The sequence below is a fragment of the Natrix helvetica genome, assembly GCF_964273705.1.
Source record: "Natrix helvetica genome assembly, chromosome: 5".
NCBI classification, from domain to species: domain Eukaryota; kingdom Metazoa; phylum Chordata; class Lepidosauria; order Squamata; family Natricidae; genus Natrix; species Natrix helvetica.
The window spans coordinates 41,788,684-41,811,530 of record NC_138551.1 but is presented as its reverse complement, the minus strand read 5'-3'; the positions used below and the strand labels follow the sequence as shown (position 1 = coordinate 41,811,530).

At 37.1% G+C, this 22,847-nt stretch overlaps 1 protein-coding gene across 4 annotated transcripts in view; it reads left to right on the top strand.

Moving 5' to 3' along the window:
- Positions 1-22,802, top strand: part of HDLBP (high density lipoprotein binding protein) — a 68,744-nt gene extending 45,942 nt beyond the window's left edge. For all 4 annotated transcript variants that reach the window (XM_081954343.1, XM_081954346.1, XM_081954344.1 and 1 more), the window contains exons 13-28: positions 2,364-2,468; positions 2,931-3,044; positions 4,457-4,543; positions 4,723-4,854; positions 6,727-6,945; positions 8,259-8,480; positions 8,594-8,812; positions 9,395-9,533; positions 11,348-11,502; positions 12,976-13,080; positions 13,824-13,958; positions 17,721-17,864; positions 18,050-18,235; positions 19,257-19,373; positions 19,493-19,621; positions 20,611-22,802. In XM_081954343.1, the coding sequence (XP_081810469.1) occupies positions 2,364-2,468; positions 2,931-3,044; positions 4,457-4,543; positions 4,723-4,854; positions 6,727-6,945; positions 8,259-8,480; positions 8,594-8,812; positions 9,395-9,533; positions 11,348-11,502; positions 12,976-13,080; positions 13,824-13,958; positions 17,721-17,864; positions 18,050-18,235; positions 19,257-19,373; positions 19,493-19,621; positions 20,611-20,697 (2,295 nt within the window). In that variant the 3' untranslated portion in view covers positions 20,698-22,802. The remainder of the gene's footprint in view (positions 1-2,363; positions 2,469-2,930; positions 3,045-4,456; positions 4,544-4,722; positions 4,855-6,726; positions 6,946-8,258; positions 8,481-8,593; positions 8,813-9,394; positions 9,534-11,347; positions 11,503-12,975; positions 13,081-13,823; positions 13,959-17,720; positions 17,865-18,049; positions 18,236-19,256; positions 19,374-19,492; positions 19,622-20,610) is intronic.
- Positions 22,803-22,847: the final 45 nt, after the last annotated feature.

The following is a 22,847-nucleotide window of genomic DNA, read 5'->3' as shown; positions in this document are numbered from 1 at the left end:
GGGTGGCTTTTGGAAGACTCTGGTGGGACACTTTTCCAAACAAAATACATCAAATGCATGTACACTTACAGAATGCATTCAAGATCCAGAGCCCATGACACTCATGGAATTGAAATTTGGCAAATCTTACAAAACATTTTATGACAAAAAAATTATCATAGAGCATTTTGTGACCTAATAAAATGTCATAAAATATTTCCTATGCTCAACTCCTTGTGTTTGACTATGCTATACAGATCAATACGTGCTACTTTCAAAGCAGATATATCTCTAAATATTGCCCTGATTTTTAAAGAATTTTTCAAATACATTAGAATCTCTGCCATTGTTTGCTTCCGCTTCTGCTGCTGATTGCGACGGGCAGGCTCTGCTCGCCCCGCGCTCTCCTGGTGGGCCCCTCACCCCTTGGGGGGCACAGGACGCCCCGTAGAGGCTCCTGCCGAAGGGGCGGCACTGCGGGGGATCCCCTGAGTCGGCGGCGTCCGGGGGGCCCCCCCGCATCGCCCTAGGCATCGGGAAGCATGATGGGGAGGCGCTCCGGCGTCTTCGTGAGGAGGCAGCTGGAAGAATGAGCGATCAGAAGGACACGGCTGCGGTGCGGTGAGGTGGAAACTTCTCTCCATTCCCTTTGTCTGCTTGTAAAGAAATTGCCAGCTAATTAAAACTCTCTTTCAACTCGGTTTGGAGAAGCGCGGCTGGAGGGAGGGGGATTCCCCCCCCCTTGGACAGGCGGCTGTAAACTGTTTTCGCTCTCAGCCCTAGGGGAGGAGGCAGGGAGAGAGCCAACTAATGATGCCTCGCTCATAACAAAGGCGAATTTCGGACTGTAACCCTATAAATGAAATGATGATCTGAAAACTTTGGAAACTTTGAAAACTTTATTATGCCTCCTAACCCCGAAGCTGGCAGGGCAAGATGGCACACTTCCGAAAATTGACTCCACCTATAGAACTTCAGGCTTTCGGTCTTTGTCTCCGTGCTACTCAGGCAAATCTCTTGTTGATTTGGATTTTTTGGATTCCCTGGAGTGAAAGACTTATTACTCCATTGCCAGAAAGTGTGACCAGTACACAGCCAACGATAACATCTTTGATGCAGCCTAAAACTACTGAGACTGATTTTCAACAAATGTTTCAACAAATCCTAGAGGGACAAGAGGAGATAAAAAGGCAATTAAAAGAGATGAAAGAAGAACTTAAAGAGAACCAGGACCAGACCAGTAAAAACTCACAGAGACTGGATCTTTTGGAGGGGGGGACAGCTGAGATGAGGGTGGGGATGGAAGGGGTGCAGAAGGGGAATAAAGAGCTTGAGAGCCAACAGATGAAAATAGAATTTGAAAGAATGTCCTTTTACCTTAGATTTCAAAATGTGGTTGAGACAGATGATGAAGATATAAGGGACATTATGACAAGCATTTTAGCTGAATACATTCACAAAGAGAAGCAACAGATGGGGTGGGAACTAGATCTGGTTTATAAATTCTGCATATGCTAGAACACACAATGTACCCAGGGAGGTACACATTAAATTTCTTAGAAAAACCACAAGAGATGAAATCCTGAGTGCACAAAGGGGGCAAGTTCTGAAATACCAAGATAGGGAAATAACCATTCTGAAACAGATCCCCAAGAAAGTGAGGGAGAAAAGGAAAAACTATTCGCAACTAGCGAAGAAACTTTACCAGAAGGGGGTGTGGTTCAGATGCCTGATGTCTGAAGGTATGCTAATATTCTGGGAGGATACAAGAATTAGAATTAACACAATCATAGAGGCACAAGCCTTTATGGAAAAAAATAAAGCACTCCTAGATAAACAAGATGATCTTGTACCAGACATACAGGACACGGGAGGGGCCGGAGCTCTGCCTGCGGGGGGAGAAGGGGCAATACCAAGAAAACTCAGATCACAGAAATGAGCAAGAAAATCTGCTTGATATAAAGTGATTGAAATTATTACCTGAATTTATATGCTGACTAAATATTGCTATTTTGTATTGAATTTTGTCTAAATGTATACTATGAGTATGGGGGGAGGGAACACCTGCCGCACACTGCAACTGCCAAAATTTGTAACCTTTTCCATTACCCCTTTCCTTTTTATTCCCTAAAAATCAATAAAATTTTGTTTAAAAAAAAAAGAATCTCTGCCATTGTTTGAAGGCATTGAGGAATCTGGTAAGGAAATATCTCTGAAACAATGACCCAGCGGGTAATTGGTGTGGTTCTGTTCAGCCAAGGGTTTACTGGGCTTTGATTAATTGATAGATTAAACAAACTATACTTTGGGAATAGTCGATGATATGTGTTTTCTTCTAGTAGTATTACTCATACAGAATATTTTTTCTTTCTGTCACCACCTAGGAAAATGAACGCACAAAGGACTTGATCATTGATCAGAAATTTCATAGAACTATCATTGGACAGAAAGGTGAAAGGATTCGGGACACCCGGGATAAATTTCCAGAGGTACCAAAATTATACACATGTATATTTATATATAATTATAGATTTTTTAAAAAAAATATACCCATATATTATACACAATATTTTTTTAAAAAAAATGTGTATATGCACATACAAATATGTATGTAAATAAATGCTTGTATTGTTACTCATAACTCAATTCTATAAGATTCTCTAATAATGACAGAAACCATCATCCCTGACATTTAGTCTATTATTTGGCCCATAGGCTGAACTAATTTTTTACTGTTTTTTTTTTCATTCTGCTTCCTTTACATCCAATCTTAATCCATCAGATTTGAATGATGTCATTTATGTCAATAAACAGCACAGAGCTACATGAGCCACAGAAAAGCAGGGTGACATATCGATTCCACAATTCAGAAAGTCTCTGAAGTGTCACAAATGAATAAGTAAATGCATTTGTCTGTATAAGTGAAATATTAAAATTGAGCTTTCTTGCAGGTTATCATCAACTTCCCAGATCCGTCACACAAGAGTGATATTGTCCAACTTAGAGGACCCAAGAATGAGGTGGAAAAATGCACAAAGTACATGCAGAAAATGGTGGCAGATTTGGTAGGTGATCTTTACTCCCCCCCCCCTCCCGTAACTGCATTAGAGCTGTGGCTAACCTTAAGAAATCAATATTTTTTAAATAAGTGGAGATATTTTGCTATCTTTTATAACATTAACGTCTTAGATTTATTCATATGCTTTAGAACAAACACATCAACAAACTGATCAACCATATAAGCAGGAAGTATGGAATATAAAATGTAACTGATATTTAGAAGATTATCATTTCTATTGTACCTAACTTGAAACTAGAGTTTACATTTCAGTCTGAGGGCTAATAGCTATTGATTGTCTTATCATCCATGAGTATGCCGAATTCCAATAATCTAGGCCAGTGGTTCTCAACCTGTGAGTCGGGACCCCTTTGGGAGTCGAACAACCCTTTCACAGGGGTTGCCTAAGACCATCGGAAAACACATATTTTCGAAAAAATACGGAAAACATAAAATAATTTTATGGTTGGGGGTCACCACAACATGAGGAACTGTATTAAAGGGCCGCGGCATAAGGAAGGTTGAGACCCACTGATCTAGGCCAATTTGCTCTACAACATACTATGTATTAGCTAGGGTATGCTTTAACTATGAAGACATCAAGAAGCGATTTCTTTAACTATCCTGATTCTGCTTTTAATGCATTTTAGTGATTTCTGATGTGAAGGGAGAAATAAAACTTTTCTCTTCAGTCACATTATTTATGATTGTATAATCCTTCATTCCTTTACAAAAATAAAAAGGAAAAAAGAGAGGAAAGAAAGAGGAAGCAGCTCCTCAAACATAATATAAGAAGTGGTTCATTCCAATTTTTGAGCACATAATTAATTTTTGACACACAAAGTAATGTTGATCAATCTTTAGTATTATATCAGAAGGGAGAGAGCTCATGAATAAAGTAAAATAAAATATTTTATATATGGGATCACACTATCTTTCCAACCTTGAGAAGTATTGCTTGCCCCTCCCATGCTTGATAGATCCATATACTGATACACTTCCAAGTTTTTCTAATAGGATTTAAAAGTACATTCACTTTTTAAATCATACTGATTTTTTGAAACGTCATACCAACAAACATTTGGATATCAAATCAAAATGGGGCAATAGTGGGACAAACTCATGTGAGTTTTGTATCACTTCACCCATTTTACCCTTCCAACATATTGAAACATTTTGTTAAACATTGTCTGGTATGTACAGTAAATGTGCAAAAATAATATTTTGCTGAATTTGTCTCATGTTCTTACTTAATATTCTTTCTCAGTTCTTTGCCATTGATTTCTAATATTTATTTTAGAATTTTACTGATTTTGTTTAAGGATAATTTATGAGAATTGTCACAATCACATAAAATACAAAATGGAGTGGTACTTGTTTGTCCATGATTTATTGATGCTAACCTTTCTTTCTTAAAAGGTTGAGAATAGCTATTCTATATCTGTTCCCATCTTCAAACAATTCCACAAGAACATCATTGGCAAAGGAGGTGCAAATATTAAAAAGGTAATTACTTGAATTTTCCTTGAAATTATAGACTTTTCATTGCTTCAGATTATTGATACTATCTCCTAACGATAGGACTGATGTGTCACTTTTACAGCAAAAAGTGCATCATTTAGTTTAGAGTTTAGAAAATAAACTATGGCTGTCCTCTCAACTTTTTTTTAAATCATTAACTGTAGATCCGTGAAGAATGCAGCACTAAGATAGACCTACCAGCAGAGAACAGTAACTCAGAAACAATTGTCATCACAGGAAAACGAGCCAATTGTGAAGCGGCTCGCCATCGGATTCTCTCTATCCAGAAAGAATTGGTAGGAGCAATGAGGGTTAAGGGGTATAGGGGTATAGGTAGTCCTTGACTTATGACTGTAATGGTTGCATGTTACAATTAAAGCATCTCACTTAATGACTCCCACTCCTGCTTTTCCCAGTACAATTGGAGCATGGGGTGTCTTAAGGTGGGGGAGGCCTCTGGAGGCCTAATGCAGCCCCAGGGCAACCTACTCTGAGCCTCCCAAGGCATCCGGTGCTCTGCTCCCTGTCCCTTGGGATATCTCTAGTCTTGTACAAGGCTCTCTTTTTCAAGGAGGGTCAACAAGCTCCACAAACAAATGATGGGTTGTGGGAGAGAGCAAACATATGTTGATGTGTTTTTGAAGCATTGAATTTGTTATCTTCTTTATGTTCTGAGGGAGTCTTGGTACTTTCTTAGCTTGGTTGTTTTCTTGCAGATGTTTCAGTACGCAGACTAGGTAACCTTATCAGTGGTAGTAGGGAGTAGGGGTTTGCTCTCAATTTGTATTCTAGTGGCTTGCCTTGTCTATGTTGGTTGGAGTAGTCTGTGTTTTTGGGTTGGGCTGTTTACTGTCAGCTTGTTTGGCAGTTCCTTAATTGGGGTATTGTTTACTTTTTGATTGTTGGTCTGATGCAGTGGTGGGTTTCCATTTTTTTTACTATTGGTTTGCGTGCATGCGCAGAAGCATCTGGGTGGGTGGGCGGATCCTCCCGCTGTCACTACTACCAGTTCGCCTGAACCAGGCTGAACTGGGAGCAACCCACCTCTGGTCTGATGCTAATCTGGGTGTTAATTGCTGGTGGGGAGGGGTTTTGACATTTTTGTTATCTTTTTGACTTATCTCTTTTGCACAGTATGTAGATATTGTTTATGTCTATGTGACTATTAATAGCCAATTTGTTGGAGTACCTGGCTTTCAGGAAATATCTAGCATTTTTGGACTTTGCTTGGTCTCAGATGTTCACAGTTTTCCAGTTGAAACTATGGTTAACTCTGTCCATATGTTGTGCAACTAAAGAGTTTTCTTCAAAACGTCTGGCAGTCTTGAGAGCAAACCTCACGCCCCACTATTGCTGATGGTGTTACCTAGTTTGGGTAATGAAATCTCTGCAAGAAAACTAAGCACAGAGAGCACCAAGGACTCATTTCAATCCTGAGCTACAAATACTCTCATTTAGCAGTCCTCTAGGGATTTTTTTCTACATATTTTATAGACAGTTGGAAAAAAATCAAAACAGGCTATTTTGTACAGGTAGTCCTTCAATTATGATGGCAATTGGGACCAGAATTGCGGTTGTACAGTGCAACATCAGATAACCATGTGCTTAGTGAAGGCAACCCTTGCAGATTGCTATCATGTAACCGCAGAATGTACAACTATTTTAAGTGTGAACTGGTTGACAACTACCCAGATTGTGATCGTGTGGTCATGGAGCTGCTGGGACCACCAGAACCTCAAGGACCAGTTGTTACACCATTTGTGAAGCACTATTGTAATTTGGAATTGTCACTGAATTGAATGATCAATAACCAAGGATTATGTTTGCTCATTATACAGTGAACTGAACACTAAACTTGGTTTAATATGAATTTGAAAATTCAGTATATGTTTTATCTTCCCATTAGTTCTTTAGCTAGGTAGTGTTATTCCATTTTGTTGTGAAAAGTACAATTTAGTAGAATTGACACAAAATAGATATGATAGTAATGCTGCCTGATGCTGTTTGGGACAGTTAGTTACAATTTGGCTCATATCTCATTCACCATCAGTTCTAAGTAAAAACGATTTAGAAACTTTCTAAATTCATTCTCAGAGGGAAGATACTCTTTGTACTTTCCAAATATTTTTATATATGAAGGAGATTTTTAAAAATATTTCTCTTCCTAGGCTAATATCACAGAGGTGGAAGTCTCCATCCCTTCCAAGCTACACAACTCACTCATTGGTGCCAAAGGTCGTTTTATCCGCTCCATCATGGAAGAATGTGGTGGAGTTCATATTCACTTCCCCACTGAAGGCTCAGGTAGTGATACAGTCACTATCAGAGGCCCTGCTCAGGATGTTGACAAGGCAAAGAAGCAACTTCTACAATTGGCAGAAGAAAAGGTGATAATATGAATTTGGAAAAATAGATGCACATATATATTTTCCCTCTTTCTTTATAGAATGTGGCTTGATTTATTTGTTTTAAAGCCTGAAACAAGTATATCTTATATTGCCTGCCTCACTTTTTAATCTTCTGATTGGCTGCTACATAAGTCTTAATTGCTTAAAATAAACTATGTATCAAAAGCAGATACAGTCTTTTTTTATAATAGATCAAAGCTGTAAATAATTTGAGAATTGTTGCCTTGTTCCTTCCCTATTAGGTTTCAAATGTTTATATTTTTGCTTCTTCCCATCTTTCCCTAAGATGGTCTTTTTATTGTGGTGTTGTAATTATACAGTGTGTCATTTTATATCATACTTTTATTAGAAACTTGAAGTTTTAATAACATTTGAAATATGACCTGAAACTATTTAATTGTGCTATTTTGTTTCCTCAAGATAGAAACCGGTCATGATGAGAAAGTTTAAAAATACCAAAAAGCCATTTCATGCATTGCAGGATCTCAAACCATATTTATTTGGTGTTCTTACTGTTCTCATTTAGTTTCAAATAGACTAAATATTTAATTTCTGTTTCAGTTTTCTATATCTGTCTCTCTGTATAGCCCAACGTGGTTATCATAACAATTTTTCATTGTAGAATAAACTGAGAGGACAGAGTATATTGGGTTGAAAGAAAGAACTTTACCCAAGGTCATAAATAAATTGAGGTCCACAACTAAGCAGGTTTTCCTGATCCAAGGCCAGATTAATCACTTTCTTACCACCTTATTAAGAGAAGCTGAAACTCAGTAGAGATTATGCTTCATACGGAAAGCATCTGAGTTTTATCACTTATTTATAGCTTATTTCCTGATAGAGAAAAAATCCAGAGTCTTGTTGCCTATCTATGTGTAGACAGTACTGAATTACATGGCTCACTGGCAACTTTTTGTGTTCCACAATAATTCTGTGATTCTTTGAAAACTGATAATGCATGCATATATTTATGACGTGGCCTTCCCTGGTCTGAGTGGATGAATGTTTTTGAAAGTCCAGAGGAATCCACTCAAGAAAAATGAAACAATGGAAATATAATTTAATTTTTGCATGATATATGTACATAGTTTACACATAGTTTAATTTGGCTTTTCTCGCATATAGCTCTATGCTTGTAGATGTTTCCCTTGAATATTCTAAAATAAGACTTTTACTTATTCAAATCAATTGTTAGGCTTCACAAACATCTAGGCATGTTCATTTCTTTTTTTTTGAAAGAAAAAAACAAAGGAGATTTGGACAAACAGCTCCTATGTCTTTCTTCCATGTAGCAAACCAAGAGTTATACTGTGGACTTGCGGGCCAAACCAGAATATCATAAGTTCCTGATTGGCAAAGGTGGTGGCAATATTCGCAAAGTGCGGGATAATACTGGTGCTCGGATTATCTTTCCTACTTCAGAGGACAAAGATCAGGAACTGATTACTATCATGGGAACAGAAGAAGCTGTCAAGGAAGCCCAGAAAGAACTGGAGGTGCTCATTAAGAACCTGGTAAGGAGAGCATCCTAATTTTTTTATTTATATAGTAATTGCTTTTTCACATTGACATGGGTTTAAAAACACTATTGTTACATACAGCAATTATATGTCTTATGTGTCTATAGGACAATGTCATTGAAGATTCTATGACTGTGGATCCAAAGCATCATCGGTACTTTGTCATTCGGAAAGGGCAAGTACTGAGGATCATTGCAGAGGAGTATGGGGGTGTGATGGTCAGTTTCCCACGCCCCGGTACACAAAGTGACAAAGTCACTCTTAAAGGAGCAAAGGATTGTGTGGAAGCAGCAAAGAAACGTATCCTTGAAATAATTGATGATTTGGTAAGTATTCATCTCTAACGGATCACAGAGCATAAAGACAATGTATAGTCCTTATTTGTTATGCCCTTAGTTTATGTAATTGCAACGGAAGAAAAAAGCTGGGTTCATTTTAGCTTTTTTTCATGCCTAAGTGATAATATTTCAAATTCTTACACAAATGTGTAAGATGTATATACATGCGATTGGCGGAAGAACTTTTTTTCAGACCACATTTATTTTAGCCTTGGAGTCATCCTATATCCTTTAGTAATTCCAGCCCATTTAGTGATTCTGCTCATTCCTGTTGTCATTCTGCATGCGAGTTTCTTAATCTTGGAAATAACATAATAGTTTTACAAAAAGTACATTTTTGTGAATTAGTATTGTCTTTGCTTCATTAAATTTGTAAAAGGAAGGTATAATTTATTAATACCGAAAGACAAATGCCAAGCAGATTTAATAGGTCTCCCTTGGTTTATGCCATTAGTTCCTTTCACATCTACATATGCATTTTTGGGGTTTTCCTATGTTCTCTTTGGAATTATATTTTCAGAAGGATAACTTAATATGCAAATCATATTGTAAGACTTTCTTCTTTCATAGGAAGCCCAGGTGACAATAGAATGCACTATTCTTCAGAAATACCATCGTTCTATTATGGGCCCTAAAGGTTCTAGGATCCAACAGATTACTCGGGACTATGGTGTTCAGATCAAATTTCCAGACCGAGAGGAAAGTACAGGTACAGTAACTTACAATTTGCCCTTAGAAAGAATGCCTTTGGAACACTGACCACTATAATTCCATAATCCAATAACAGTAACCTTTTAAAAAGATGGATGATGGATAACTGATAGATGATTGATAGATGGGTATTGACTATTCATGTAAGTTTTCAGCAAAATTATTACCTTTAGATTTTTATCAGTATGTATAATTCCATGTGTTATCAAGGGGTGGCTTAAAACAATATTGCTGTGTAAAGAGCAGCAAGCTGAAGAACTGGAATAACTGGTTACACTAAGTAGAAATGATGTTGCAAACCTTCAGTCCTTCCTTGCCTCATAAAATTCTGGCCTTCTGCTGCACATTGCGATCTGTTATATATCTCTTGATATTGTTGCTTGCCAGGAATTAACTTTATTATGTATGCATAGGATGTGAATAAAACTAGGCAGGTTTTGATACTCAAAGCTTGATAGACTTTGAATTACTTATTCTTCTATTAAAGAAGAGGGTATTTGCTGAATAGATGAACAAGGTGAATTAATAGGAATTTGGCAGAAGAATTTAAGAGGCAGGTCACTAGAAATCTTCTCTCAAAATAGATAATGCAAGAAATAGAAAATAAAATGTATGAAGATGATTATGCGCACAACACCTGGTATGTTTATATTCTTTTGTGGAACAGCACAGCACGGGTAGGAAGCAAAGACAAACCCAATGCGCTGCTTAAAAAAGAGGGGTTGGGAAGTTGATTATCTTGGTCCTTTCTAAACATTTTAAAACCACTTCTTTGATTACTATTTTTTTGGAATTTTACCAGGTATTAATGACAAGCTGATTGGTATAATTTCCTGGGTCTGCTTTTTCTCTTTTTAAAATATTAGAACATTAGCTTCCCTCCATCATCAAGTATTTTCTCTGAACTTCAGGAGTTATCAAAGAGTTAACGATTCTGAGATAGCAGTTTCTCAGAATTCACTGAGAGCAACTAAGTTTTGTCTCTTCTTCCTTGATTGTTTTGACCTGCATTTTTTTCCTAATATTTTTATTCAATACTGAAAGTAATTGCACAGCTCTAGCAAGAATCTCCTTGTCCTCTTGGTCCTTAAGGTTAGAGGTGCTAGGCTTTCTCCCATGGATGCTGTCTTTTCTTTGTAGCAGCCTCTTCTTCCCATATGTTTTGCAAACATCATTCTGCTTTGTCTAGAAATTTCTTATCTTCCTTGATTAGTCTCAGAGTTGCCAGACATGCATCTAGGTCAGTGTTTCTCAAACTTGGCGACTTTAAGTCCTGTGGACTTCAACTCCCAGAATCCCCCAGCCAGCATAGCTGGCTGGGGGATTCTGGGAGTTGAAGTCCACAGGACTTAAAGTCACCAAGTTTGAGAAACACTGATCTAGGTCATCCACTTTCTCCTCCAGCAAGATAAGCTTGCACTTTGTGCAGGTCATCACAGTCCTTGCCTTATTACCCATGTCATTGTGAAGGCTGCTCTCTAGGCTCTCGTGGAAAAAAAAGAAAAAAAGCTAATTAATTTGTTTTCACATCCTTTTAAGAATGCAGGTTGTTAATTAGAGCTGATGAAATAAAATCCGATTTCTCTACAGCTTGTGATGACTTTCCATTTATTTCCCAGCATACCTAGGAATATATAAACAATCTCAATGGGGTCTCAGGCTAGTAGCTTGAATTATGAGGCAGTATGGAATAACAAGAGCAGAATACGAAATCATGGATTTAAATTAGAAGAAGGGAGATACTAATAAATATTTTTAATGTAATCCATATATATAGTAACTAAATTATTATTCTTATTCCTACAAACACAGCTTCTGTTGCAGATGTGGTAGCACATGAGAATGACAAAGAGAATAATGAAGGGAAAGAGTACAAAGAAATAGATCCTGGCTCCCCAAAGAAATGTGATACTATCATAATCTCTGGTCGTAGAGAGAAATGCGAGGCAGCAAAAGAGGCCCTCCAAGTAAGTGAGATTGGATATCTGTATTATCTTAGTGGCCTCCCATATCTAAACACATAAGTATAATCAGTTTTGTTTATAAGCACTGTAAAGTGATCTTCGTATTAAATCTCAAGGGGCTATTGTGCAAGATGTCCTGTCTTCTGGAGACACTATTTTATTGACAAGTAGATAGTCTGTGTTAACCGCTTACAGAAATAGAATAGTCAATTATGGGAAATGAAAAGTGTAGTAAAATGACTTCTAATGAATTGTGACTTGTATTATGGAATAAAAACATTTGATAGCCCAGATACCAATGTTTCTTTCAGTATTTATTTGATGTTTTATGGTTTGAATTAAGCAGCAGTAATCGGGCAAACTGTTCTGTTGTGAAAGTCAGGCCAGAATCTCAGATATGCACAGGCTGCTTGCCAGACATAGAATCAGTGGTTTCATGGGGGAGAGATTCTCTGTCATGTAGGCACAAAGATACTCCCCAACTTTCTCTCAACTAGGGAGAGAAGCTTTGAACTGTATTAAAACAAAGAAATTCCAAAGGGGACAAAAGAACAAAATGTTTATCAAAATTAGCAAAAGAAGTAAGGTAGGAGCAGTTTCCAGCTTCTGTTTAAAGCAAACTTTCCAGGCAAAAGGAATCTCTCTATACATTGAAGAAGAAGTAATTGTTTTAAAAGTCTTACCTTTATAAAATTGGGTGAATGCCTACCTAGAAAACAGGATTCTTTTTTTTTTTTGTCTCTATTTGCGAAGTATATTTTTTGAGTATAAGACCATGCTGGCTCTCTCAGCCAAGAAACAGGGATCAGCACTGTGCTCTGGAATCAGACAAAACTGGACAGGGAAACGTTACCTTTTATAGGAAGCTTTATTAATTTCATTTTATTTGTTTATTTAAATTTATTAGTTGCCCAACTCCAGTGAACCCTTAATGTCATCTTTACCATAAACTGGATAGAATGTTATTAATGTTATTAGAATCTTTTGTTATCAAGCACGAAAAACCAGGTCCACACATAAAGGCTCAAATTAACTGATTTATTGCTGAAAGCCTATGCACAGGAATCTACTCAACCAACAGCACCTGATTAGAGTTAGATAAGGGTCATCAACACTCAAGGGAGGTTGGACTTGTTTTTTTTTGTAGCTGCATAAGGGCTGTAAACTGACACCTTGTTTAACTCTTCCCCTGGCTCTGCCAGTCTCCCCTATGTTTGTCTATATATTTAATTAATTAATTAGGTTTCCCAAAGAAAATTATGCTGTTTGTAGCAGACACTGCCTGTACCTTTGTAAATTTCTTACAAATAAAAAAAAAATTGAAATCTCTAAATATAAGCCAGCTATACAGCTGGCTGGTGATTATATTATATAAATTATTTTATTTTCTCCCTTTTTAGCCTTTTAATTGCTGGTTCAATTCATGTGCTTTTTGTCATAATTTACTCACTTGATATACTTTTTGTGTTCTAATAGGCTTTGGTCCCAGTTACAATCGAAGTAGAAGTTCCCTTTGACCTTCATCGTTTTATCATTGGTCAAAAGGGTGTTGGAATACGAAAAATGATGGATGAATTTGAGGTGAGTACAGGTAATCCTTGACTTATGACCACAGTTGGGACTAGAACTACTGTACGTCACTAAGCAGTGGAACTGTTAAGTGAGCCACATCCAATTTTACAATCTTTTTGGTCACAGTCATTAAGTGAATCTGGTTTCCAGCACTGATTTTATCAAGCCCCTTGGGATGGTTGTCATTGGAGATCACATGATCCTTGGATGCTGCAAGTATCATAAATACATACCAGGTGCCTGAATTTAGATCATGTAACTGCAGGGATTCTGTGATAGACATAAATGCGAAGCCCAATTATAAGACACTTTTTTCAAAGCTTATGTAACTTTGAACAGTTATTAAATAAACGGTCAGAAGTCTAGGACTACATGTAATGTCTTTGTTGTATGTCTTCTTGGTTAAGATAAAAATCATCATAAAACAATTTATAATATATAATATAATATGAAATGTCATTTAAAAAATTCCTTTGGTCAACCTTTGATATTTGATTGTACTATATAGTCCAACTTTGGAGGCAGATACAGCTCTGAGTATCTCTCCCATTGTTGAAGGCATTGAGGAATCTGGTAAGGAAATATCTCTGAAACAATGACCCAGAGGGTGACAGGTTGTCTAATGTTTAATAGTATTGTATTTACTTAAGAGCTTGGCAGATCCAACTCATTGAATAATGACATTTTTGAAGGTTGAGGACATCTGTAAAAATGCCATTTGTGATAAGATATCAATTCTTTGCATTTGTTAGGTAAACATCCAAGTTCCTGCTCCTGAGCTTCAATCTGATATCATCTCTATAAGTGGGCTTGCTGCTAATCTTGATCGTGCCAAAGCCAGACTTTTAGAGAGAGTGAAGGAACTGCAAGCCGAGCAAGAAGATCGGGTATGTATTGGACAATAATTATAGCGATTTTGTCAATGTCCTTCAGTTACTTGCCTTGTTAAAAGTTTAAAATAACTATTAGTAAAAATGCTTTAATTAAGGATGTGTCTATAGAGAAAAATCTTAGCAGGAGCCTTATGTAATGATATGTATGAAAGACCTTGGGAGATGTGGAGGAAAAGATACTGCCTAGCAAATGATTAGATAAGAGATAAGTTAGATACTTTTCTGAAAAGCATAGATCCTGCTCAAGAATAGATATTATTTGGATTTCAACATCAAATAATTTGGCTTCTGGGGGTTCTGAGGGTTTAACTCTTTTTGGGATCACAATTATGTGATTTTTGGTTTATAAAAGGAAATCTAGCTCTTTTAGATGGATACTAAATGAAATATTGCTATAGAGAGAAGCAATAGTGGAGGATTGTAAAAATTAAAATATTTTTTAAGTAATTTAGATCAAGGTACTGGTTTAATAACAATTTGGAATGCAAGTACCATATTTTTCAGAGTATAAGATGCTCTGGAGTACAAGACGCACATTGGTTTTTGGGGAGGGGGGAAAAATCTGCCTCTGCCTACCAGCATCCATTGGTATTCATTTGGCTAACGTCCTTAGCAAACAGCCTGGTCAACCTCAGCACATTAGTTCGCTGGTTCTGAGCACACGCATACAGAAGAAAATAGTTTCCTCTCTTGTTTATTTGGTTTTTGAAATACTATTATAGAATTGTGGGATGAAAGATTTTTTAAAAAAATTGTATGTTTTTATAAAGCTTGTGCAGTTGATTTGGAGCTGCTTTTGGAAAATCCTTTAAAGAGAAGTGAAACATTAATGGGCATATTAAAAGAATTTGGTACATTAGCAAGTTTACCTGATTTGAAATTGATTTTGCAATTTGCTGTTTGATTTGGATGAAAGAGTACATATTTCTGAGAAATAGAGAGCTTTTGGAATTAGAAATATATGACCAGTATGGAAATTGTGGCCCAACAAGTCAAGGTTAATGTGGATTTTAAAAACCATTACAGTATATTAGATATGCTGTGTTGAGAATAGGAAATAGATACAAACACAAGTTTTTCCTGAAAATGTCTTTGTGGTTGACAGCATATGAAGTACAAGAAATAATAGACAAACACAAATGGCTAATTTGTGAGATATTAGGATTTTATCAAGAGAAAGGTAAAATAAAATCAAGAGAAGAACTGGTGGCAGAGGGACATAGTTATCAATGCTTTTATTATCTATAGTTATTAGAAAGATTTAAAGTAAAAAACAGACTTTGTTTTGAATATTGTAAGACTTAGTTTGAAACAACTGCATACAAATGATAAACATAATTGCTAATATGTATAAACATTCATTGAAATTAAAGGAAAGGAGCAAGTGGATTAAAGGAACATAAAGTGAACTAAAATGTGGGTTATAATCAGTGGTGGGTTTCAAAAAAAATTAGAATCTCTTCTGTAGCTGTGGCCTGCTTTGTGGGAGTGCTTGCCGGCCATGTGATTGGATGGGAATGGCTTGCTGGCCATGTGACTGAGTGGGAGTGGCTTGGCAGTCATGTGACTGGGTGGGTGTGGCCAACTTGTAAAATGTGGTGAAACTCACTTAGCAACCAAAATGTGGCTCAGAAACTCTGGCATTTGAAGCACACAAGTCTTAAAGCTGTCAAGTTACAAGACCCTTGCATTCCTAACCCTTTAGGAAAAAAAAAACCCAGGGGTGTTCAAACTTGATAGCTTTAAGACTTGTGGACTTCAATTCCCTGAATTCCTCCTCCAGTCATGTTGGCTCAGGAACTCTGGCATTTGAAGCACGCAAGTCTTAAAGCTGTCAAGTTACACGACCCTTGCACCCCTAACCCTTTAGAAAAAAAACCCAGGGATGTTCAAACTTGACAGCTTTAAGACTTTAAGGTTTAGATAAGACTCTTAGAGGCGGGTGGGGAGATTGTTGAGCCAGCCAATCAGTGAGCGGTGGGTGGGGCAAGGGTGGTGCAGATGGGCGGGGGGTGGGAGCTGGAACCGGTTCTAAATGGCACGGTAGATTTGTGGAACCTCTTCTATAGAAGTGGTTAGAACTGGCAGGAACCCAGCCCTGGTTATAATATACAAAAAGAACAATAGAAAACATGAGGTTGAAATGATTGAAATTTATATTGTTTTATCATCTTTAAGAGAATGTTCATTAAATTATATACTATTGATATATGCCACCAGAGAGATTATTTAGAATGTATAAAGGAATTTCAATTTAGGTTGGAAATGTGAACAAGAAGGGACATTTTATCATGTTTGGTGGAATGTGTAAAAAACTTGTAAAATTGTGGATTCAAATACTGATTTAGAGGATTTTAAAGATTAATATACAATTGAGACCAGAGGTTTTTCTTCTGGGATTCATGGACAAAAAAATTGAAAAATTTATGGAACTTGGTTTTTTTTTTAATATCATAAAAATGATATAAAATGCAGTGATATTATTGTAGGCAAAAAGATGAATTTTAAAAAACTTTATATTGGTTTGTATTAGTTTTTATCTTCCATTTTAATTTTTAAAATAAAATTGTAAAGCAATTCTCAAGGATTTAGTTACATTTAAAAACAACAAAGTGTCTCATCAACAGCAGTCCAAACTAGATTATTGACTCATAAAACAACAGTTACAAATTACTCCATTACTCCTAGGATATGCCCAAATTACCCCCAGTTTAAGAACTACTGCAAGTGATATTTTAGAATCTGATACTGAGGCAGAGTATAGGGTAATAGATTATTTTGGATAATGTTTGCAGACATTATTGTCTCCTTTAAACCTCACTATGTTTGAACCAAGTTTAGGAGAGTTAATCAGATTGCAGTTTTATTACTAAAATTACACAAAGGCAAGTTGGGGCAAAATAATGCTGCAAGAGATTTCTCAAAAAAAATGCAATGGGTATAAGTAAAGACATCATCATTACTTTCACCAACTCTTGCTTCAATTTCTGAAAAAACTTTAGATATAGTGTATGACTCAAGACTAGAGAATGAAATATTTTGGTATCATCTTATATGGAGGTTACTAAGCTGTGACATAGTATGAATCCTATTGAGAATAACCAACCTAGCCAAAGACAATGTTTGATGGTTGTGATTCAAGGTGCAATCCAACCCATCTGAAGGGCAGCAGATTGGATGAGATTTCTCTAGGTGGCAAGATTATATTTATACTCTTTCCAAACAACAGCTCCTTAATACGGTTTTCAGCAATTGCCTTTTCCAACCTGGTGTAACAAGACTGTTAAAATTCCTAAAATTACCAGTGTCCTGTTCCTGCTAGACACCAATTGGGGAGAGCAAGTTTACAAGATCAAACAATATACACTAATATTCAATTTAATAAAGTAATAGCAAAATCATTTTAAAATGAATATCTATATTCATTTTAGAGATTAGTACAGCCACATCTTTAACATCTATTATAAATACTCACGGCAGAACCATGCAGTCCTTCTATAGTAAGATATTCTGAAAATTGAGGCCATCATAGAAAAGGCCCAGGCTCTTCTGATGACCACTATAAAAGTCTATTAAGAGTAACTATAAAAGCAGAATCTCTATAGTTGGGAAGGAAGTTCATATAAATACGGACATATTGTTATATCAATAGCTCTTTTGTTAAATATCCATTGTACTGTATTTGTCAGAGTAGTAGTAAAATTGCTTGATTAGAGGCAGAAAATGTTTAAAACCTAAACTTCTTCATTGTTCTAGGCTTTGCGAAACTTTAAGTTAGCTGTTGCTGTGGACCCCAGATACCATCCTAAAATCATTGGCAGAAAAGGGGCAGTGATCACCCAAATCCGCACAGAACATGATGTGACTATACAGTTCCCAGACAAGGATGATGAATCTCAGGTGAGAACTGGGTGTGGAAGAAAGGATGGGAACCTGGAGTGGATTTGTTTTGTTTAGCATATATTTGTGTTACCTGGTTTGTTCCAATTGCTGTCTCCAAAGCAGGACTTTTCAGACATTTGGCTTGCATTGTTTGCTACCAACTTGAAGAGCCTATCATTAATGATCAACATTTCCTCCCTTAGGCCCAGGATCAGATTATCATAACAGGCTATGAGAAAAATACTGAATCTGCACGAGATGCCATCATGAAGATTGTTGGTGAACTGGAGCAGATGGTATCTGAAGACATCACCCTAGACCATCGTGTTCATGCCCGCATTATTGGAGCACGTGGGAAAGCTATCCGCAAAATTATGGATGAATTCAAGGTGATTAAAACATTGTGCCATCTGGTAAATGGCTAGAAATCAATTTATCAAAGCAATAACTAAGTTGTTTGGATTTTTTGCTTCAGCAGATGAATAAGAAAAACAATATAGAATAGAATAGAATAGAATTGAATTGAATTCTTTATTGGCCAAGTGTGATTGGCCACCCAAGGAATTTGTCTAGTGCATATGCTCTCAGTATACATAAAAAGACAAGATACATTCGTGAAAAATCAGGTACCACACTTAGTGATAGTCACAGGGTACAAATAAGCAATCAGGAAACAATCAATATACGTAAGGATACAAGCAACAAAGTTACAGTCCTGTAGTCATAAGTGGGAGGAGATGGGTGGTAGGAACGATGAGAAGACCAATAGTAATAGTAATGCAGCCTTAGTGAATAGTTTGACGGTGATGATGGAATTATTTTCTTAGGAGAGTGATGGCATTCAGGAATAATCTGTTCTTGTGTCTAGTTGTCTTGGTGTGCAGTGATCTATAGTGTCATTTTGAGAATAGGAGATAAACAATTACATCCAGGATGCAAAGGGTCTGTAAATATTTTCACGGCCCTCTTTTTGACTTGTGCAATGTACAGGTCCTCAATGGAAGTCAAGTTGGCAGTAATTGTTTTAATTGTAAATTAAATTAAATTTACATGTAAGTAATTTAACTGAATAAAGAAAAGCAAGATTATATACTGACCCTTGTGGTGTATAAGGAACTTCTATGTTGTATCTTTCGTCAGTTTCCAGAATAACTCTGACTGTGGTCTGAATACTATTCAAAGCACAGTAAACATGGTTCTAATGATGCACATAGATTCCTATAAATATGGCATTATTTGTTGATTTGTGTGAATAGTCCTTTCTTTGAGAAATCAAACAATTTTAGTTTCTCCCTGCATTCTGTAACCACATTAGTCACACAATCTTTTTGGGGTATACAACTTCAAGGGAAATGGGAAAGAGAGGCAAATATATCAGGTCACCATATCTGAGATAATTTTTGTCTCCAGGTGGATATACGTTTTCCTCAAAGTGGAGCAGCTGATCCCAACTGCGTGACTGTGACTGGACTCCCTGACAATGTGGAGGAAGCCATTGATCATATTTTGAATCTGGAGGAGGAATATGTATGTGTATTACTTAATTACATGGATTCAAAATATTGTAAAGGAGAATTACAGCATTACTCTTGTGTTCGTGTATATACTCTGTTAACTCAGCTATGCTTGTTTGTTTGGCATTGCAGCTGTCTGATGTAGTAGATAATGAGGCAATGCAAGTCTACATGAAACCACCTGGTCATGAAGAAGCCAAGGCTGCATCAAAGGGATTTGTGGTTAGAGATGCCCCATGGACAGCAGGCAATGCTGAGAAGGTAGGAATTGTTTATGTAGTAAACACTTATTGAGCGGGAGAAAACATTGGGACTCACTTGAGCCTTTCATTTAGATTCTAGCCTCTATGAAAGCCAAGGCAAAGTGAGATGGTGAGAGAGAATTGTTTTCTTCATGTCTGTTGTTAATTTAACAGAATAACAGAGTTGGAAGGGACCTTGGAGATCTTCCAGTCCAACCCCCTAGTCAGGCAGGAAACACTATACCATTTCAGACAAATGGTTGTCCAATCACTTCTTAAAAACCTATTGCTTTTGAGTGTTCAGATTTTTAGTATTTGTCTAGATTTCATTTACTTACTTTCTTAAAACATTCATTTATTTTCATTTTGAATCTCATAACCTCTCATAAAAACTGTATAAAACACTGGTCAGTGTAATAAAGATATTACTAAATGTTGGTTTAATACACCCACATTTATAGTGGGGCCTTAAGACCTGTGTGGGCTGAAGATAAAAACACAATGGTCTGTGGGCATGAAATTCATATCTGCTACATGAAAAAAAATCATTTCAACTTGGGAAAAAATAAACTCTTTTTAGATAGACCACTAGTTCCATTTTACATTGATGTTACACTGGTAGGAAGAGAATAAGCTATATATTTTCAGCTATTGCTGTACATGATGTGCATATTTTTTTATTCTGTCCTGCACATAAGAGCATTTGGAATATTACAGTCTCAATACTAAATTGTAGAAAATTGTGAACTATGATTCACTTTTTGGCTCTTTGTAATATGGGTGGGATACAGACTGCTGAATATAATTTTGAGTCCAGTGAGTATTTGTTGATTCAAGCTTTATTAATTGGAATTATTTTTGCAATATCTGCATTGCCTATACAGTAATATAGTATCTGAATTACTGATGTCTTTTCAGAACTACCAATGGTTTGATTTTTGGAAAAGTGAAATTACTCTTATAGTTATTAATCAAACACTTCTGTCCTTCATTTTTATTTTCCTGCAGGCCCCAGATATGAGCAGTTCTGAAGATTTTCCAAGTTTTGGAGCTCAGGTGGCTCCCAAGACTCTGCCATGGGGTCCCAAGCGATAATAACATGAAAACAGCAATCGTATCCAGCCATTTGCCACAAAAAAATAATAATTCCTGAATTCTGCCCTACTGGCTGGATCTAGTGCAGATTGTCAATGAGGGGGTCTCTTAATGAAACTAGAGTGCTTATTCCCTCTGTTATCCTTATACTCAGGCCTCGCTATGCTTCTGTTTGACATTTTTTTCTTCTCCTTGACCTGGAACAGAACTTTCCATATTAATTCCAACCTGAAATACATACAGTTTTTCTTTCAAATTTCAGCCTATCATGTGAGTCATTGTGTTGTAACCAAGCCTCCCCTAGCACATTATATAAAGCACTCTAACCTCCATTAGGAGATCACCTTTACTGCACCTAGGAATATACTTCCTGTCTCTCAACCTCAGGAAACACATTTCCTTGACTTTCTAAAAGCCAAAATATTTGCTCTTCCCCTTCCCTGCCGTTTTTTCCAAGGCCTTATCTTTGTAGTGGGCAATCAGTTTTTCCTTTTCACTGCCAAGCTTCCTCCCCCCCCCCACCCCCTGGCCCCAATTGTCCATCTAATTCCACTATTGGTAAGATAGTGAGTTTTATCTGAGAGAGCAATGATTTGTCCTGGAGTTTGAGACATCAGAAAGCACTAACAGGGTCACGGTCCTTGTTGTGCTAATTGCAGCACTAAGTGCACAAACATTCTTTCACTGGGTTGAGTACTGAATTGCAACTCATCATCAGTTTCCCCCCCCCCCCCGCCCCTTTCACTTTTTTGCATTATCCTTCCTTCCCAACTGTAGTATGGCTAAACAGAGCCTGAAAACTGACAGTATTATTGGATCTAAGAAAACTTGGTTCAACCAAAAGTGCCATGTTAGCATGTCACAAAGGATGTTGGGTGACTAGTGCAGTGTTAAGAGTGCATTGCCCTTTTCCCCCTAGCTTGATAGTGATGGCATTTAAGTACCAGGGTTAAGGTGTGTCTTTTGCTTTTTACTATTGCCTTCTTTCTACCTCAAGCCAGTATGACAGTGGCCTGCTTCTTCAGATAGCTCCTCTTGCTTCCTGATATCATGATTATTGTTCCTCTGTGAGAAGAGGAATATATATGTGTGTGGCTTTAGCTATGTATGTGGCAGTTAGTTTCTCCGCTGGCAAAGATGATCTTAACTGTTGCCACATAGTTTGGTCTCTCATCTTACAACAGAGATTAAGCCTTGGAGGGAGGCAAGTGAGGAGTGGCTTTCACTTAAATTGAAGAATTTGATTGCAGTTCAGTCTTAAAGATGAAGTCTTTTTTTGATGGCCAGCGGCAGGGGTGGGAGATTAGACCTATATTCTAGCAAAAGCCTTCTGTAGTTGGCAACAAGTGTTTGTCCTGTTGTCTTGACACCAGTAGTTGCTGCACTCTAGCTGCTACCATAAACTTGATACAAGGCTGCTTGTATTTTAAAGCTGCTCTTCTAGCCACAATTCTCTTTTCTGCTGAAGGTGCTGGCAGCAGTTCTGGGTCTGTTGCCAACTTTGCTCTCTGTCTTTCCTGCTCTCTTCTGAAGAGCTTTTCTGAGCCATTTGTATCTTTCCCCAAGGTCATTTGTGTCCCAGAATATACGTATGCTGAGAGGTGGTTTATAAAGCATCTAGCTTTTTAGTCCATAGAAAAGAAAAGAAAAATCCTCTCAGTTTAAATAAACCGAAGTGAAAGGAGGAGAAATTGTTTCTCTAGGATGGTTCCCCTTGGGACAGGAGAAGCCCTATCACTATCTGAGCAGGAGTCTAAAACAGGGTAGAAGTATTAATGCCTTGCCAGTGGGACCTGGTGTTTGAATGTCACACATCACTTGCACATGTGTTTTGGGCTTAATTGCCATCGAGCATGGCTCTAATGCTGCCGTCTGTTCAAATTGTTAAAAATACTTCACTCTTCTGTCCCATGTAGTGTGCAGCAGTTGATCTGTGGAGATGTGCTCCATGTCCTCTTAATGTCTTCCATATTACGTTTCCATGGCAATGATCCCTTGGCCTTAACTTTGGAATTTGGAGATTATATGCAAAACGTGTATAAAGGCTCATGAGTATGGATGACACTGGAATTTTATAAATTCTAAAAAATAAAACCTGAAACAGCTTTGTGTGTTTTTTTATTTTTTTTTAAATCACTCCAAATTACAAT